The 20,354-nt window shown below is 40.8% G+C and overlaps 1 protein-coding gene across 1 annotated transcript in view; it reads right to left on the bottom strand.

The window, feature by feature from the left end:
- The window catches only part of stim2b (stromal interaction molecule 2b), a 126,007-nt gene that overhangs the window by 11,873 nt on the left and 93,780 nt on the right, over positions 1–20,354 (bottom strand). Inside the window, 7 exon segments of the mRNA XM_052040400.1 lie at positions 25–192; positions 8,886–8,924; positions 8,926–8,996; positions 8,999–9,063; positions 10,214–10,391; positions 14,820–14,935; positions 15,528–15,639. Coding sequence (XP_051896360.1) covers positions 25–192; positions 8,886–8,924; positions 8,926–8,996; positions 8,999–9,063; positions 10,214–10,391; positions 14,820–14,935; positions 15,528–15,639 — 749 coding nt within the window.

Below are 20,354 nucleotides of genomic sequence, written 5' to 3' on the forward strand. Positions count from 1 at the left end.
GTTCAACAAAAGGTTTAAACGTACCTCCTCCTTTACACCATTGAGCTGTAGCTCAGCACTCTGTTTCTTAATGTTATAGTACTGAACCTCCACTTCATGAGTAAGCTGCAACCACTTCTGTAGAGGTTCTGGCATTGCCAAGCCGCTGCGATCCTCCAACTCCTTCTCTGCATTCTTCAAAGCCATACGAACCTACAAATCACACATTAGAAGTGGTCTCATTCATGGGTAGTGCAAATGGTACATGGTTTTACTAAACTGAGTGAGTGACCACCAGAAATTACATTGCTTTGTTCCCACTCTCTTTCACCAGCCACTCATTAACCTTGAGAGCCACCACAAATGTGAAAGCCACAACACAACACACTAAAACTGCTTACAGTCTTACATAGAAGGATAGCGCCATGAGATTTATTGATGTGAAAAGTAAACAAACACCACCTGCCTGCTCCTCTTCTATCTTAGTTTTTTGGCAGGAGATATAGTGGTGAACAGAAATTGCAGAAATGTTGACAAAAAAGATTAAGAGATTTCTTTGAGGATTTAGATTTTAAAATATTTTCAAACTGAGCATTTAGAGAAAGAATACTTTCTTTGATGGGAATTCATGATTCAGAGATCATTAATTTAAAACAGCCGTGAAGAATAAGGAAAAATATTAGTAGATTCTCTTTTCGCAGAGTTGTATGGGAGTATAGATTGATTGCCATAGGAAATGACTGAGGGACAGACTGCTGCATGTTATTTTACAGAAAAATTGTACAATTATTCAAAGCAGAGAAAGGTACAAGGCTGTAGACAGAGTGAAATTTGTTTAGTTCCAGCAAAGAGCTGACGAACGCAATTAGATAGATGGCAAATTTCTGCAAATTGCTTTTTGGATAGAATTCATTTGAAATGTATTAAATCATTGCACCATAATTCTGGTTCATTTTAGCAGAGTTCCTCACTATGAGCAGAGATTAAGTGAATTCACCTGATATAGACTCTATCCAGGTCCAGTATCATGTTCTCCTCTATTTGCATGTATACAATAGATAATTCATTGAAAGGACTACATCTTTTTACTGTTTTTAGATATTTCTCACCAAACCCGCAAGCTCCTGTGCTTTAAGCCTTGTCAGAGTAACAAATATCTCATACCTAATTTTTTTGTTACAGCAGAATACACTTCAATAGGGGACACACTTCAAATCTGAGTACAAAAAGATGGAAATTGACAAGACAAACAAATAACTGATGCAGTTATTATAAGCAAAACATACACTCAAAGGCATCAATTCAAGGAAATGTAGCAGTGAGACAAAATTTCAAATAAGTGTGCATTATTCATATTTTCTACCATTGATTAGACTGGTTACTCTAGTGATTGAAATATCTTGCATTAATACACTTTATCTAGCTTCTTAGATCTTCACTTAATAAAAGAAAAATAATTTCACATGGATTCTTTCTTATTTTATGTAAGTTAGTATCACCAGCCTGTAATGAAGACATTTATTCCCAGACATTTAACAGAAGGGCAAACTAAAAGAGATGGCCATCAAACCAAAGGAGGTAATAGGAACAGAAAGAGCTGGGGTTTGAAGAAGGTTTAAGAGAGGAAGAGATAAACAAAAGGTCTAGGATGACAATTCCAGAATATAGCATGGTTACTGGTGCTGAGGTGAAGGCAGTTGGGGTGCGCAAGAAGCCGGAGCCAGAAGAACCTAGGACTTGGATGTGGGAGAAGCTTATAATGCTAATGTAATGTTAGAGTGATAGGAAAAAGCACCAGCCTAGTACAAATTAACAACTATAGCATCAACATTAAACTAAGTGCAGCTACAACTGATAAGATATCTTTATTAGTTACATGTACATCGAGACACACAGTGAAATGCATCTTTTGCGTAGACTGTTCTGGGGGCAGCCTACAAGTGTCACCACACTTCCGGCGCCAACATAGCATGCCCACAGCTCGAACTCGTACGTCTTTGGAATGTGGGAGGAAACCGAGCACCCGGAGGAAACCACACAGACAGGGGGTGAACATACAAGATCCTTACAGACAGCAGCTGGAATTGAACCTGGGTCACTGGGGCTGTAATAGCGTTACACTAACCGCTGCACTGCGTGCCTGCCAGCCAGGTAAATAGAACATAAATTTCAGTTTAAAAGATGTAAACATAATAATCTTGACCAGTAGAATGTGTTAATTTACTGAGTTAAAATCACGTAGGTAATGTGCACATTTATCCAAATTAGTATGCTGAGGATTACTTTAAAACTCACTTTCATAAAAAAATTATTACACATTTTGCTTTATGTAATCTTCTTACTGTCACAGCAACCCATTTCCCATCCAAATGTTGTGTTCACATTTTAATCCCTGAGCAAGCTGTAACAAAGGCAGCTAAACTACTGAAAATTATACTATTACTTCATCAAAAATTTAAACAGAGCGACAAAGTTTGCAATTAATTTTCTCCGTGCCGATCTATTAGCTTTGAATATCTGGTTAACTGATGCACGTTAAATAACATGCAAAACAGTTTATAAATATGCTACCTATAAATAATGCGAGTGCTCTCCCAATAATTCTCCTCTGTATGTGCATTTTAGTATTTCAAGTTTGTTCCCACCTCCATTAATTTCAAAGGAACATTAAGTTAAGACACCTGGAAGCAAAAATCACAAAACTCATTCTCCATATTACCAGAAGGAGAGATTGAAACTCACCCCCTCCAAAGACTGTGGTGCTTGCCATTTGGAACTTTTAAGAGCAGGATTTTTTTTTGTTAGGTTGAGTACCAAGAGATAGGGAAGCAAGCAGTCATCCAGCTGAAATGCTAACCCTGTTTCTCTTTGCAAGGAAAGTGCCTGACCTGCTGTGTATTTCCAGCAGTTAGCTTTATTTTAGATTTCCAGCATCTACTGTATTTTGTTTTGGAGGTAAAAACGGGCTGTGAGCTACAGACCAATCAATGGTGGAACAGAATTGAGGACTAAGTGGCCATCTGCTCTCACTGATGTTCCTACATTCGACAGGCAGTTTCAATTCTAAGCACAAAGTAAGAATTTTAATTGGACAGAACTTAAGGAAACTGCATGCAAAAATGTTATCCAGTACGACTTAAATTAGTAAATGTTGAGGGAAGTTCCTCAGACTGGTTGAAAGTGGGATTGGTAGACTGGAGGAGTCTGTGCTGCCCAATGGGTACATAAATGACTTGAACTCAGGAACTGCATGTATTGCTGCAAAATTTACAGCTGATATCATATTAGTTGATGTAGCAGCCACGTGGAGGACTGCACCAAAACACAGGAGGACATACAGCTCTGGGTAAGAGCAAACAGTCACAGTATAACAGAGTGTGAGGTGGTGAATTTTGATCAGAGGATTAAGGAGGTAACTTATTCCTTGGAAAGCAAGTAAAAAAACAAAGATCTGAGAATCACTAAAAAACAGCAACACAACTGATAAGGCCATTAAGCTTGCAAAGTGTTGGTGTTAATTCTAGAGAAATGGAATATAGAGGCAGAAAGGTAATGATAAATTTTCATACAACTTTAGTTAGACCATAATAGCAGGACTAAAAAGGCATTACCAGATTTGAGAAAGCGCCATTATCAAGAAAGATCGAATAGACTTGAGGCCTTAGTTTTACCTGGATGAAAATTAGATCTAACGGGAGTCTTTTATAAGGTTCAATGTGGATGTGAGTCAACTGCTTCTATTTCTGGGTAAGTAAAGTTTCAAAGGGAACAAAAATAAGCAATATTAAGTATTTAGGTAGAAATTCCTTGCACAGAGAATGGGGGAGAATGTGACCTTGTTTGCCGCATGAATTGCTGAAGTAAACAGCACTGACATCTTTAAGGGGTGGTTTGATGAATGCTCGAGCAAGGGAAAGAATAAGAAAGAATTTAGAAAGAAGGGAAAGGAGAAAAAAAATCATGAGGAAGCTCATGCATAACGCAACTATTAGCTTCAACCAAATGGGCGAACAGTGGAGTTCTGTATAGTCAACTCCATGTAAAAAGTAAATCTTACCATATGGAGATATACATTTTGGATGTTATTCCCATGATAAATTCAAAAGGTGTTCTCCAAGCACGGGACACTGCCAGAGAATCTTTGTTCAATTCCATTTATTTCAGACCCAGTCATATTTTATTATGAATTGGGTCTTTGGTGACTGGGAATGCAACAATCCAAATGATTGATTACTCTGAAATAATGTAACATTAGCTCTTCACATCCAAGTATAACCATTGCTTCAGTTGTGTGACTGAATAATACATGAAGCCCAATAGAAATTACAGATTAAAAGGAATGCAAAACAATCTCATTAAGTCATCACATGGAACATTATGGAGAATCTGAGTTTGGCAGCACTACTATTTTTTTCCACTCACGGATGAGAACATTTCTTGTTTCTCTTTACTTGCCTGGAGACACGATCTGTGGATCTATTTCTTCAATAAAAGTGGCCCCAGGCAACAAACCACATCCAGGTTTCAAAATGATGTTTCAATTAAATGTTGTGTCCTGCTTGGGAGTCTTAATAGAAAACTAGTTGTAACTGATCAGTCCACAGGCAGTCAGAAAACAAGATGTTGCCAGTCATGTGGCAAAGAAATTCAACATGCAGGAAATAACTTTCCCTTTCTCCATCTGAGCAGTAATCTGGTGGAGAGGACTGCCTGCCTGTTATGAATCCACTCATTGTATCCCACTGGTTACAAAGGGGTAGAGTACAGGTAGCTCCCACAACGATGGACAATCTGATGAGGCCAGAATAAGACAAAGACTCTGATGATAACTCTCTCCCTGCCAAATTTCGCCAATACATGGCAGTGATAATTAAGCAAGTCCAACAAAAAATTCTTGCTTGTGAATAAATTACTAAATTTATTCCCTTCTATATAAGAGAAAGGTACTTTAGTAATTGACAATAAAATGGTGAACAAGTTACAACTTATACAGTAAAACTCATAATTTACAATCCAATTATTCAGAAACAACCTGGCTCACAGGGTGATGTTTTCCCTGTTCCCTTTAAACTCACTGGGGCCCCTGTTTCCAGCTCTTCTCATAATCTCACCAAGCCCATTCCCACACTCATTATAAACTTAACAAGGCACTGTTTTCACACTCCTTTTAAACTCACCAGGTCCCCATTTCCATGCTGCTTTTAAACTCATAGGGGAGCCTGTTCCACACTCTCTTTAACTTTACTAAGGGCCCATATCCTGTGCACCCTTTAAGCTCACCAAGGCCCTGTTCCCACACTCCCTCTGAACTGACAGGGACCCCTTTCCCACACTATTTAAAATCACCGGGGCCCTGTTTCCATGCTCCCCTTGTTGTGACCTTGCACCTTATTGCACTGCACTTTCTCTGTAGCTGTGACACTTTACTCTGTACTGTTATTGTTTTTAACCTGTACTACATCATGCACTCTGTACTAACTCAATGTAACTGCACTGTGTATGAATTGACCTGTACGATCGGTATGCAAGACAGTTTTTCACTGTACCTTCGGTACAAGTGACAATAATAAACCAATACCAATACCTTTTAGCCTCACTGAAACCCTGTTCCCAAGCTCCTTTTAACTTTACCAGGGCTTTTGTTCCCATGCTCCCTTTAAACTCACCAGGTTTCATTTCTTATGCCCTTTTAAAACTCCACCTGGTTCACTGAAAGTTTATTATATAATTTGTGTGACATCCAAATTAAGTGGATTAAAAGTGGGTTGGAGTGTTAATAGGGGAAAATCCGGCACGACCAAAGTGACAAGGGTACTGAATTATCAGTTTTATTGTAATTCAGAAATTTCTTCTTATTTGAATCTTAAAAAAAAAAGTTGACATAACGCAAGAACACGAGAATTAGAAGGAGTAGATTATTTGGCCGTTCGAGTCTGCTCTGCTGTTCGAGTTACACCGGCTGACCTTCTAATTAGTGCCATTTTCCTGCACTAATTGATTCATTTAATATCCAAAAATCCATCAATTTCTGTTTTGAACCAACTCCATAACCGAGCCTCCACAGCCCCCCAGGGTAGAGAATTCCAAAGATTCACTACTCACTGCAGGAAGAAATTTCTTGTCACCTCAGTCCAAAATGGCCTAACATTTATTCAGATACTGTAAGATATCTTTATTGGTCACATGTACATCGAAACGCACAGTGAAATGCATCTTTGCACAGTGTTCTGGGGGCAGCCTGCAAGTGTCGCCATACTTCCGGCACCAACATAGCACGCCTACAACTTCCTAACTCGTATGTCTTTGGAATGTGGGAGGAAACCGGAGGCACCTGGAGGAATCCCACGCAGACACGGGGAGAACGTACAACTCCTTACAGACCGCGGCAGGAATTGAACCCGGATCCCTGGCGCTGTAATAGCGTTATGCTAACCGCTACACTACCATGCCTGCCCAGTGACCCCTAGTACTAGACGTCGCAGCCAGAGAAAATATCCTTCCTGCATCCGGCCTATTGAGAGCTGGAAGCATTTTCTAAGTTTCAATGAGATTACCTCTCATTCTTTTAAACTCCAGAGAAAACAGGCCTAATCTACTCAATCTCTGCTCATATTGAGAAATCTACCAGTCCTGGGAACTTGTCCAGTGAATCTTTATCACACTTCCTCTCTGACAAGCATATTTCTTTACATGCAGAGACTTAAACCGTACACAATATTCCAGGTCTCACCAAGGCCCAATAAATTTGCAGTGACATCTTTAATCCTGTACCCAAATCTTCATGTGTTGAAGACCAACACACTATCTCCCTTCTTTATACTTTCTACATCTGCACGTTGGCTCTCGGTGACTTGTGTACAAGGAGACCACGATCCCTTTGAATGTCAACGTTACCCAGTTTCTCACCATACAGAGAACACCCTGCTTTTGTTTTGTGCACAACACATTTTCCCCACATTATATTCTGTCTGTCATGTTCTCACCACTCAGTCATCTTACGTACATCTCGAGTCTCTCTGCATTCTCCTCCTTACTCAAAACCCACCTAATTTTGTGTCATCAGCAAATGTAGAAATATGGCATTTGGTCCTGTGAGGCAAATTGTTGAGATAGCATGTTGAATAACTGGGACCCAAGCACCAATCCCTTCCATAAATAGCAAGTCACAGTCCACCAATCTGAGAAAGATCCATTTATTCCTACTGTTTGCTTTCTGTCTGACAAATTCTCCAATGGCAGCATGGTACCCAATTTCATGTGCTCTAATCTTGTTGACCAATCTACTCTGTGTAATATTATCAAAAGCTTACGGAAAATCTAAATACACCACCCCCATCAGTTCCTTCTTACACATTCTATTTGTCACATCCGTAAAGAAACGTCAATAGACTAGTCAAACATGATTTCTCTTTCATAAATCCCTGCCACTGAATCATGCTTCCAGGCTGGTAGTTCCCTATTTTCCCCACTACCTCTTTTATTAAATAATGAGGCCACAAATGTTACCCTCCGATCACCAGCTACCATTCCAGAATTTAGAGAATTTTGAAAATGATGGCCAGATCTTTCACCATTCTCATTGACCACCGCTTTCGAAACATTGGATCCCTGGAATTTACTGGTTTCACCAACTTCACTAGTTTTTTTCCACTCAAATTAATTTCCTTCAGTTCCTCTTTCTCACTATACCCTTAGTTCTTTTGTTTTTCTGACAGCTTTTTCGTGTCTACTTCCATGATGACAGGTACACCTGTTTAAATTTCTCCACCATTTCCTTAATCCTCTGAAGGACGTTCACAAACATTCAGTGGCCCCAATCGGACGGACGGCTTTGACAGCCTGGTGTCAAAGGGCTTGTGCAAGTCCAGCCAGCTCCCTATACCGGGGCAGCCCCTGGGAGTGCAGGGAGCCAGGGTCCCAGTGGATGAGGCATCAGGGACCAAGCTGGATCAAGCAGCTGTTCTGGGGGGTGACAGAAGATCTGCCCCCAACTGGAGTCATTGAATTGTATAGCATGGAAAGACCATTCAGCCCAACTCGGTCACACTGACCAGTGGGCACCCTTCCATATTAACCCCATCTCCCAGCACTAGGTCCATAGCCCTCTGTGCCTAGGCAATTCAAATGCTTATCTAGACACTTCTTAAATGCTGTCAGTGACCCAGCGCCAACCACTCGCTCAGGCAGTGCATTCCAGGTACTTGCCACTCTCTGGATGAAGGCAGCTTCCCTCATGTTCCCTCTGAATTTCTTCCCGTTTACCCTAAACCTATACCCCCCAGTTTTATCTACTGGGATATGGGAAAACGTTTCCTACAGTCTACCCTACCTATATCCCTCATAATTCTTTTACACCTCAGTCATGTGTCCTCTTAACTTGCTCCGCTCCAAGGAGAACAGACCCAGTCTCTTCAGTCTCTCCTCGTAACTGAAACGCTCCATCCCAGGCAGCATCCTGGTGAATCTCCTCTGCACCCTCTCCAGCGCTATCACATCGTTTCCATAGCGTGCTGACCAGAAATGCATGCAGTACTCCAATTGAGGTCTGACCAAGGTTTTATGAAGTTGGGGAATAACCTCCCTACTTCTGTATTCAATTCCCTGATTAATGGCCAGTATCCCATTGGCCTTCCTAACCACGTTATCTACCCGTATTGCTGCTTTCAAGGTTACATTGATTTGTACTCCAAGATCCCTCTGTTCCTCAATACTCCCCACGACCCTACCATTCCTGGTGTACCATATCATCATCTGTGCTTCAACTTTCCTGTAACACCACGAGCCTGTGCTGCAGAGAGCTTACACCATATATTTGTGCATTAATAAATGAGAGTGTTTTTTTTATTCACCTTAGATGAAGTTTACAAGCTCTAACTACATAAAACACAAGAATTTAAAAACGGTACCTGAACAAGCTCCTCCTCCGCATATTTCAGCCTGCTGAGGTTCAGTTTCTGAACCCTCGCGCAGTTCCCTCAGGCGCTGTGCCTCTCGCTTGGCATCGTTTATTTCTGTTTCATTTTTTGTTCTAAGTTTTGCTTCTCCACTTCAACAGTTCTGTTCTCTTCTTGAGCTTTTTGAAGTCTTCATTAAGGCAAGAAAAAGCAAGACAAAAGAAAAACTGAAATGAAATGCAGTCTTTTTCATAACCAATGTTTTCAGCTGACAGAGCTGTGCCATCCGCCAAACAGTGGGATGTGGAAATCATGAGTATATAACTGAGCAAGGTCCATTCATCGGAGTAAAGCTTATTATAATCCAAACAACTAGAATAAGAACATAAGAAAATAGCAGGAGTCGGCACTTGACCCTTCAAGCCTGATCCACCATTCAATATGATTACAGCCGATCTGCCCCAGATCTCACTTCTACTTCTGTGCCAGTTCCCCACAGCCTCAACTCCTTGACCTTTCATAAATTTATCTACTTCCTCTTTAAACGCCCCCAGTGATTCAGCCTTGACAACCTTCTGGGACACAAAAATCCAGAGATTAACCACCCTTAGGCAGAAGAAGTCAATTTTAAATGATCACCTCCTAATCTTGTAACTTAGTTGGAGATTCTCTCACTAGTAGAAACATCTCAACATCTATTCTGACCTACCTCCTTAGGGTCTTTATATGTTTCAATAGGAATCACCCTGGAATTCTCAGAAATACAACCGTGGGGCAAGGAAGGATGATATCTGCAAGTTCCCTATATTGGGATATGTGCTCTCAATGTAAGGCAACGCTAGAAAGTGCCTATCTGGAAGGAGAGACTGGTAGCTAGAAACCGAACACTTCTGTAGTGTCTATTCATAGCATTACAATAGTAGCTACAACTTCTTATTGCGGCGCAAGATGTAGCACATGATAATTCAATGTTTTCTCAGTTTAGTCACTGTATGAAGTCTGACACCTCCGGACAAGCTAGGTTTGTCACATTTCTCAAAGTGCAGCGCCTACATTCAATGCAACTTTTGACCTAACCTATCACATCCTTAACCCAACACAGCAGGAAAGTTGTGGAAATGTGAATACTTAAAAGAGATAAGGGGCATTTTGGGGAAGCTCTTTGTCATAAATCAAACTGGAGAAGGAACATACAAAATCTCGAGGCTTAAGACCGCACCTTAAAGGTTTAAGTTGTGACGGGGAAAAACTACTGTTTTCTCTAGATGCCATTTGCAATTTTCTTTGGGTAGGAAATTTTGAACATTTTGGTTTTGCTCATACTTCCACTCTGACCTCACCTCTCTTGAAATTCCATCAGGCTTTCCTCAGCTTTGTGCAGACTGTCTAGTTCTTTCATCATCTTTGTGATGTGTTCTTTGGAGTTCCTGTTTTGGGTGTATGCAAACCAACAGCCACCAATGCCAACAACCATTGAAACAGCGAGAATAAAGTCCTTCAACCAATTGTGCCGAGGACCTGAAAAGCAGAAATCACCTCCGTAAGGCAAATTTCAATGAGCCATTACGTAAAACATTATAGAAGGTTAGTTAGTTAACTGCAAACATTTTCACTTTAAAACCACTAAATAAATGGCGAGTGAATTACAAAAATGCTATTTAACAGCACAATAATTCTGATGTTAAGTATGCATGTACGCTGGCTTCTGTCCTGCTTTATGGAAAAATAACACGACTATGGTTTAGCTTAGCAGCCACTATTGAAAGGTGATGCTTTACAAATAATTTCTTGTCGAGCTCACTGAAAACGGGTTGGACCACTGCGATCTGCTGGCAGATAAGTCAATAACTGGGCTATTTTCAAGCACAAATTGAAGCACAAACTTTCAGCTCAGCAGAGCACTGGGCCTGGGATGCCCGTTTGCACCAACCGATTCCCCACACATTCATCGTGGCAACACTAACATCCGCAGACCAATAAGTCTGCCTGCTGTACTTGGAACAAATGAATGAGAAATCGCCTGTCAAAAGAAAAGCAGGTCTTCTATTTGGTTTAATTAAGTGAATTTGCACATTTTTTTGTTTGTTCCCGGGAAGTGAGTGTCACTGACAATGCTGGCATTTATTGCCCATCCCTTACTGCCCCTGCACTGAATAGGCAATTAGGAATCAAACAACATTGGTGAGTCTGGAGTCAAATGCAGGCCAGACTTGGTAAGGATAGAAAATTTCCTTACCTGAAGGACATTGGTCGTCCAGATTGCTTCTTATGACAATACTGTACTTTCACGATTACCATTATTAACTAGTTTTTTTTTAAATTGTGGATTGTATTTAATTACTCAAACTTAATTTCCCAGTTGGCATGGTTGGATTCGAACTTTTGCCCCTGAATCAGAGGTCCAGCTCTCTGGCTGCTGGTCCAGTCATTTAACTGCAATGCTGTCATTTACATCAGGTCCTACCTAGGCTGCACCTAAGACCAAACAGTGGCAGGCCAGAGGTGCCATACAGCCATTTTAGGGTCAGAAAACCTTCCCAACATTTCAAGACTGTGCTGAAGTGAATGAAATAGAAAATCCTGTTGCTTATTGCTCTGTGTAATTTGGTTGTCAGGAAAATTGTAAATTCTACAACACCCTTTTGTAAATACATACAGTTACTTTCTCTTAAAAAAAATACACTTCATTTCCAAACTGCTCACTTCAAAATGACACTAACTGTTAATAGTACCTTCAACTTCAGGCCATGCCTGGCGCAGTTCTCACTGATTGACAACTCGGTGGAAACTCTGGAGAAATGGTGTCCATCATCTCCCACCATCACCACAGAGGGAGACCTGCAGAAATTCTAGCCCATTATAATAGGATGATGCATGGAGTGACAGTGCCATCTAATGGGGAAGTAATTACGCTGACTAAGCCATATTGGGATCATCTTCAGCTCCTCTCAGGTGAGATTACATGGAATTAATTAGAACATACAGCAGGCCATCCTGCCCAACCAATCTATGCCAGCATTGATGCTCCATTCAAGCCTCCTCCCATCTTTCTTCATTTAGCTCCTATCAACATAGCCCTCAAATTCACAAACGCTTACCTGGCTTTACCTTGACCTACTGTTAAGACTCTAGCGATAATGTAGCATAAAACTAGCAAAGATGGAGTAAAAGTTGGTGACAGCTAGGGGCCTGAATTCCGTGAGTAAGCCAGGACTACCCTGACAATTAATCAAAGGGAGGACCAGTCCTAAAGAACAGGAGACTCCAGGTTCAATACAAACATATAAATAAGGAGCAGGAGTAAGCCACTCGTCCCCTCAAGCCTGCTCCACCATTCAATAAATCCATGGCTCTTCTTACTGTAACCCAAGTTTTTCCATTCCTAACTGCCCGTTGTGACTTTTCACCCCTTGCATGTCATGTATCTATCTACCCCTGCCTTAAAAACATTCAAAGACTCTGCTTCCGCCACCTCTCAAGAAGCAGAGCTCCATACTCATGGCCTTCAGAGAAGAAATTTCATCCCTCCTGTCTTAAATGGATGACCCCTTCTCTTTAAATAGTGATCCTTAGTTCTAAATTCTCCTACAAGAGGAAACATCCTCCCCACATCCACTCTGTGAAGAACTATCTGAATTTTGTTAAATCAAGTCTCCCCCACTCTCCATTGGATACAAGTCTGGCTTGCCATAAAAAAACCCTGCTCATTTCAGATATCAGTCTAGTAAATCTTCTCTGAACTGCAGGCACACCTTCTCTGAAATGCTTGCAATATATTTACATCTTTCCATAACAAGGAAGAACAAACACATCTGGAGCATTTATGATGAAAGAGATGCAGAGGAAGACAAAACAAGAAAAAAGGCTACATTGGAAAACAAATAAAATTGCAGATGCAGGAACTTGAAACAAAAAAACAGAAATGCTGGAAGAACTCAGCCAGTAAAGCAGCATCTGTGGAAAGAGAAACCAATTAATGTTTCAGATGAAAGACCCTTCCACAGAAAGAGAGAAAGCAAGTTAGTCTAAGTAACAGAGAAGGTGGAGGAAGGCAACGGGTGGACAAAGGGAATGTCTGTAATAGGGTAAAATAATGAACAGCCATTGAATGGAGAGTTAAGCTCCTTTGTCTATGTAATGTGTTGCTAACGTAGTGAAGCCTGGGTATGTATTTCTGTCCAGCTGGGACATACTGAGCATGCCAGAACACGCCAATGAAAGGGAAAGAAAAGGGGGAGAGGAATGGCAAGCACAAATGACCGATCCTGACACAAATGGAAAGAAAGTGAGCTATCTGAAGTTGGAGAATTCAGTATTGAGTCCTGCAGGCTGAAACATGCCCAGACAAAACAATGAGGTATTGTTCCTCCAACTTGGGCATCTTTGTAACAGTGCAGGAGGCTACAGATAGAGAAGTCAGAGTGGGAGTGGAATGGGGAATTAAAATGGCAGGCAACTGGAAGCTGAGGGTCACTCCTGTGGACTGACCATAGGTGCTCTGCAAAGCGGTCACCCAATCTGTACTTGGTTTCTCCAGTGTAGAGCAGGCCATACTGTGATCCCAGAATACAGTAGACTAGATTGGAAGAAGTGCAAGTGAATTGCTGATTCAGCTGGAATGATTGTTTAGGTCCCTGGATGGTAGGAAGGAAAGAGGGGAAAGGGCAGGCTTTGTATCTCCTCTGGTTGCATGAGAAGGTGCCATGGAATGGGGAGTGAAGAGTGGATCAGGAAGTCACGAAGTGAGCAGTCCTTGCTAAATGCAGAAGGGGAGGAGAGGGACAGGTCTGACGTTGAATGCGAAGGCTGATGTTGGAAGGTGAATACCAAGGGAACTCTATCATTTGTCTTCACCAGTGAAGAGTATTCTTTCAAAAAAAAAGACTGCATGTTGGGTTGTTAATTTCTAGCAAGAGTCAGATTACTAAGAACCAGACAGAGAGTGAATACTAAAATAAGAGGCAAAAAGAATGTATGAGAAGCGACTAGCTGGCAATGTAAACATGAATCCAGAATTGTTCTATAGGTTTATAAATAGCAAAAAGGGGGGCACATGGATGTGTGGGGCTCATTAAGGATAGAATAAGAACCTGGTCATGGATGCTGGGGTACTAAATGAGAACTTTGCTTTTGTCTTCACCAGGGAAGAGTGTGATTTCAAAGTAGTATTGAAGGAGAAGTTAATTGAGACACCAGATACATTAAAAATTGATAGCATTGAGGTATTAGAAAAGATGGTTGAACTTAAAGTTGGCAAGTTACTAGGACCATATGGATATATCCTAGATTTGGAAAGAAAAATATTTCAGCTTCAGAAGTGAAGTCTGAGTGAGTGAATGTGGTAACAAGATCGGCATAGAAGAACCCACTATTCACTACAACTGTTTGCAGGAAATTGGGACCAGCTGGGTGGGCCCTGTGGTTGGCATGACTGGTTGGGCCGAAGGGCCTGTATCCATTGCTGTATTGCTCTATGACTCTAAAATGACAATACTGTGCACATTTCACCAGATGCAATCTCACCAATGCCCCTCATAACTGAGGCATAACCTCACTACTTTTATATTCCATTCCTCTCACAATAATTGATAACATTTTGTTAGCTTTCCCCATTACTTGCACACTAGCTTTTTGTGAGTTATGCACTCGGATACCCAGATCCCTTTGCATCAGTGTACTAAGCCAGCTGATGTTAGCCTTGGCAGCAGGAAAGACATCTTACAATTGACCACAGCTCCCCTCAGTTATAAAGGATGGAAAAAAAATCCAAGGTCCCCACAGCAGGCCGCTAACTGCCAACCCACACTAGGGCAGCAGCTTGGCGATAACCAAGACTGCTAACCTCTCATTAGTTGGTAGGACTTGTGAATAAAGTTATGGTTATGGGTCAACTCATAAAAAGCTACTGAACATGTTTAAAGAAAGACACATTTTCTCGATACTCACGGATGGGAGCTCCAAAGAGCACAGCGTCAAGTGCCTTTAGCTGAAGCTTCTGTCTGTGGCTCCGGTCAGTGATTTTCAAATTAGTCACCATAAAAGGAATCTCATTCACAGCTAGCCTGCAAGACAAACAACACAGTTTTAGAATTACGATGCCCATGAGAACGTACAAAAGAAGGAATGTGGTACAACTTCCTATTCCAACTTGTAGGAAAACAACTTGTTTTCTCCTCACTTTCCTTGAGCTGAGGTTTTCACTGTGCATAACCAGGCCTCCAATTTTTCACCATAGTGACTGATCTTGAGCCAAGGTGAGTCTTGGCAAATTATTGGACTGTGGAGCGCAACGTTGCTGGGCTTGAGGAATTACCAAGATATTAATCATCAACGAGAATAAGTTTGAACCTCCAGGTTGCATAGACACAGGGCACTAAGACTCTTGCTCAGCTGAAAGAGCAATCATCAACATAATCTGGATGAACAAAATGGTCTGGTTCTGTGTTGCAATCCATTTTAATTCAATGAAGACAATTCCATGTAATCGTCTGAAATTATTTAATAACACTGTGTGTTGATCCTGAAGTTCCACAAAATTAATGTAAGATGATTTCACGTCACTTTTGTTAGCCATTAAGTAAATTGTTTGGCTTTATGGATGTTCCCATCATTCATGGAGATGAAAACCAGTGATCTACATGCAGCAAAACCCACCTGGGTAGTCCCACTCCTCGAATTTTGTTTTCCTGGAAAATCTTTGCATACTGTGGTAATTCCACAAAGTTAATTAACCAGTCCATTGTTTCATCCACGGTCCAATTGTGCACTGCAATTTAAACAGCAGACATAATGATAAATCAAAAATGATCAATATATTAATTATCAACAAGGAAATGTTCTGAACCTTGGCAATTTTTGTAAAATTACATTTTATTTTACTAATTGTTAATATTATACAAAGGAAACCCATTGAATGATACAAGTGGGAGTGCTGACAACTGAAGAAATCTTGTTAATTACCACTGATCCTTCTGGAAAAAACGTAAATAGAAGGCGATGAATGAGAACAGACAAAAGATAGAGAGAGAGAGAAATTGCTGGAATTGTGAAATACCAAACACTGCAGGTACTGGAAATCTGAAATAGAGAGTGCTGAAAATTCTCAGCATTTCAGGCAACATTTGTGTAGTGAGAAAAACAAGTGAATGGGATTTCTGATATGAAGCGGAACAAACGGTTCTCTGAAGTTACTGAATTCGATATTGAGTTCCAGGGCTGCCTTATTGTAAGATGAGATGCCGTTCCTTGTGCTTACTTTGAAACAGCGTAAGAAGCCAAAGACAGAGCTCAGAGGGGGTGGGGGTTGGAGAATTGAAGTCACAGGCAACTTTAAGTTGATGGTGACTCTTGTGCAATGAGCAGAGTATCTGGCTTTCTCCAGTGGAGAGACCGTGAAATTGCGAAAAAGTACAGATGAATCACTGCTTCACCAGCAGGAAGTGTCCTGGCTCCCAGACTGGTGGGAAGGGAAGAGGTAAGAAGAACAGGTGTTACATCTCCTGCAGTTGCGTGGGGAAGGTGCTGTGAGAAGAGGAGAAAAGGTTGGTGGAGATGGAAGAGTGAACCAGCAGAGGGAATGGTCCCTGCAGAATGTCGGAAGAGGAGGGAAGAGGGTGATGTGTTGGCTAGTGGCATCTCATTGAAGGTAATAGAAATTCTGCAGGATGATCTGCTGAACTGCCAGGTTGGTTGCGTGGAAGATGAGGATAAGGGAAACCCTATCCTTGATCAGGGCAGGAGGAGAGGGGTGAGGGCGGGGAATAAAACAGATGCACTCTCTGGACTCTTACTGTCAGCGATGGTGGAGAGGAAGCCAGGGTTAAGGGAAGAGATCTCAAAAGCACTGAAGTGGAAGCTGTTGTCATCTTAACAGAGACATCAGGGCTAGAGAAACTGGGAGAATGGATTGGAGTCCTACGGGAAGTGGTGTGGGAGGTGTAGACATAAATTTAGGAAATGGAGGAAGGCTGGAAGAAGAAGCGTCAGCAGAAGACCAGTTTGGGGGTAGTGACCAGAATTCGGGCAAACATTCTCATCTGGGGAATGGAGAACTTTGCTACGATGAGATCTCTTTCCGCAAAAGTGGATTGGTAAGCATTCAAAGAGAAAATCACGAGGGTTAGCCCAAATATGTCTTTACACAAGAGGAAAATGATGCAAAAATTGAAAATGGGTGTATAAAATTGAAAAGGATTAATACAACATGGAAGGAAATATTAAAGAGTTTATCATTTTTGAAAGTGATTAAGTCACAAAATCCCAGCAATTAACATAAGAAATGGAAGCAGGAGTAGGCCATTCAGCCTGCACTGCTTTTCAATACAATCACAGCTGATCCTTCAACTCAGTGCCACCTTCCTGTACCAACACACATCTCTTTGTTCCTTTAATATCCAAAAATCTTTCATTTTCTGCCTTGAATATACTCAGCACCTAAACCCCCACAAACCTCTAAGGTAGAGAATTCCAAAGATTTACTATTTATATAATATAAATGAATTATTGATAGGTTAAAAAAAACAGAATTGATACAATGAAAACAGTGTTTAAAAGATTAACTGACACTTAAAATATTAAGATAAGATATGATATTTTTATTAGTCACATGTACATTGAAACACACAGTGAATGCATCTTTTGTGTAGAGTGTTCTGGGGGCAGCCCGCAAGTGTCACCATGCTTCCCGTGCCAACATAGCATGCCCACAACTTCCTAACCCGTATGTCTTTGGAATGTGGGAGGAAACCAGAGCACCCAGAGGAAACCCACGCAGATACGGGGAGAACGTACAAGCTCCTTACTGACAGTGCCAGAATTGAATTTGGGTCGCTGACGCTGTAATGGCGTTACGCTAGCCGCTACACTACCGTGTAATTAATTCAATTAATTAAAAGTTAGAATTCTCAACTGAAAGGTTCTCTCGGAATTATAAAGATAATATAAACACACAGACATACACACACACAAACACACACTGCTTTGACTAATGAGTGGCCACTTCCCCTGGCAGGAATTGGGTAATTGTGTAAAACTGCAGTGCTGAAATAAACCAGCAGAGGGAGGCCAATTCCTTGACAAGCCATAAGCACCTGTTTATGTTCAACTTCTTTCACATCCTCCCTCTCAGGCAACCTCTCGGGGTAAAGGATGCCTGACTTTCACTCCAGGTCTGGGGAGGGGAACATACAGGTCTATGATTTTTTTTTGACATAGGGTAGCCACTGCACACCAGACACCACAAGAACTTGGTCCAACAACATGGAAGCTCCACTGCACAAACTTAGCACGTGCCCACCCACACGCAGAGATGTACACGAATACACATGGTTTTGCCCACACTCTCTTTCTGGGCCACTTCTCCTTGAGCCCTTCCCTCACACCCCGTACCTTGATTCTATGCCTGTTTGAGTTCTCCCTCCCCCAGTCTCCAACTGACGTATTACAGACATTCAATAAGACTTTAAAAAGAAAAATGCTCATCCAGCCTACTATTCTGTATCACAATTTACAGCTAAATTTCAAAATGTATTTATGTGACCTAATAGTAGTTTACAATTTGACATCATAAATAAGAGTGGCAAAACTGTCACCTAGTTTTATTAATTATTCTGTTTCTTACTGTAGGTTTCATTGACCATTTTGAAAAATTATGCATTTGATTTATGTAATCATTTCCACAGCTTTCTTGTGATCTATTGAGCATGAGAAAGAAAAGCTGACACTTTACATTAAACTTTTAGTTGCTGGGAGATCGTTGATGAATTTTATATAATGTAATCAATAAAGCAGGTTTGAAAACTTTGCTTGTATTTCAAGTATATTCCTACTTGGTAAAACAGTGCAGTTACAGAGTTAATTTGTTTTTACTGACGACAACACAACCTTTAATTAGGATTCCAATTTGTTCACTTCCCTCATCCAATCACATGATATAAAGCTGTGTCACAGTTGTTACAGCCGTGTTAATACAAAACACAAACTCCTGCCATCAAACACAAGCCAGTTAGGCTGCTTTCACACTGCATAAACAATAATCCCCAAGGTAATGCAGATCCATTTTCATGGTTGAACCCACCATATGCAACACATTCCCCACAAATGGTTGGACTTCATCTTTAAAGCAGCTCATCATTCTAGCCTGCACAGCATCTTCACCCTGTGCTGTGAGCTGCTTTTAATACTTCAAAATCCTGATAAACGAGCTTTTGAAATTGCTAAAATTTAACCTGTCAACTTACTTCAGTTCAAACTTAGTTTTCAATAATTTGAGTGCAATAACTATTAGCATTTCTTGGACATATTCCTTGGACATTTCTTGGACAGTAATACAGTGAACCCCCCTCATTCTGGTAACGGAAATTCGCCTTCATGGAATTCACAAATCACTGTCAAAAAATTTGAGATACCAAATAAAAATTCACTCTTACGAAATTTGTGTGAGAAAAAAAAACTAAATAACAACAAATTTCGTCAATTTTTATCAAGGGTTTGTGATATGGAAAATCATGATGCAGATAGCTTTCTAGGAAAGCCACCTCCATAACACAGGGGTGTACTGTACCTTTTAGATTTCTGACATTGAGATTTAAAAGAAATATTTCCAAAGCTGTAAGTTGTTGGGCAAATTAAGTTTGCATTCCTGGTTACTTACTGCAATCCTGATTTAACCAGTGGTAACACAGAAATGCTCAGCCAAGCCCTCCTGTTCCTCCAATTCCACAAAGAAACTGAACATACAAAGGAGCTGGAGGAACCAAGTGGGTCAGGCGCCATCTATAGACTCCATATCTATCTACTCCATAGATGCTGCCTGACCCACTTAGTTCCTCCAGCTTCTTTGTGCTTTGCTCCAGAATTCCAGCATCTGCAGTCTTTTATCTCTCCATACTTGAAGTAATTTACCTTTCAACCTTCTCCTCAGCCGGTTGCCAGATGACACCCAGCAGAAGCCACTACACCTTAAAATCAAGACAGGGTCCAATTCATACATTTGGATTGAACTTCTGATACTTATGAGGCCCTGCATGCCTGCAATGAGACACTCACATGGGTCCTGAATCCTGAGAATAAAAAGAATTATAACCCAGGAAGATGTAATTTTTGTCCTCATTGGGCACAAGGGTTTGAAATGAACACTAAAATTTCTGCCCAAGCCATAGAAGAGAATTCTACCAGATTACTACTCTACAAAAAAAATTCCCCTCACTCTCGATTCTAAATCTCTTCTACTTAAATATTTATTCATGGAATATTTTTTGTCTCTACTGAAAAATCTATTTGCATCTACCCTGAAGTATTCTTCCACAATATTAAAACATCATTATTTATCACTCCATAATCTGCTTTGTTCAAATGAAATAACATCTTGTCTTTATTTCCATTTCCTCAGACCAGGCAGTGGTGACCAACAGTGAACATATTGCAATCTCTCTGAAGTCTCAATATCTTAAAAATCTAGAGACTGATACTGAGATCACATTC

This window comes from Pristis pectinata, chromosome 2 (genome assembly GCF_009764475.1).
Source record: "Pristis pectinata isolate sPriPec2 chromosome 2, sPriPec2.1.pri, whole genome shotgun sequence".
NCBI lineage: Eukaryota > Metazoa > Chordata > Chondrichthyes > Rhinopristiformes > Pristidae > Pristis > Pristis pectinata.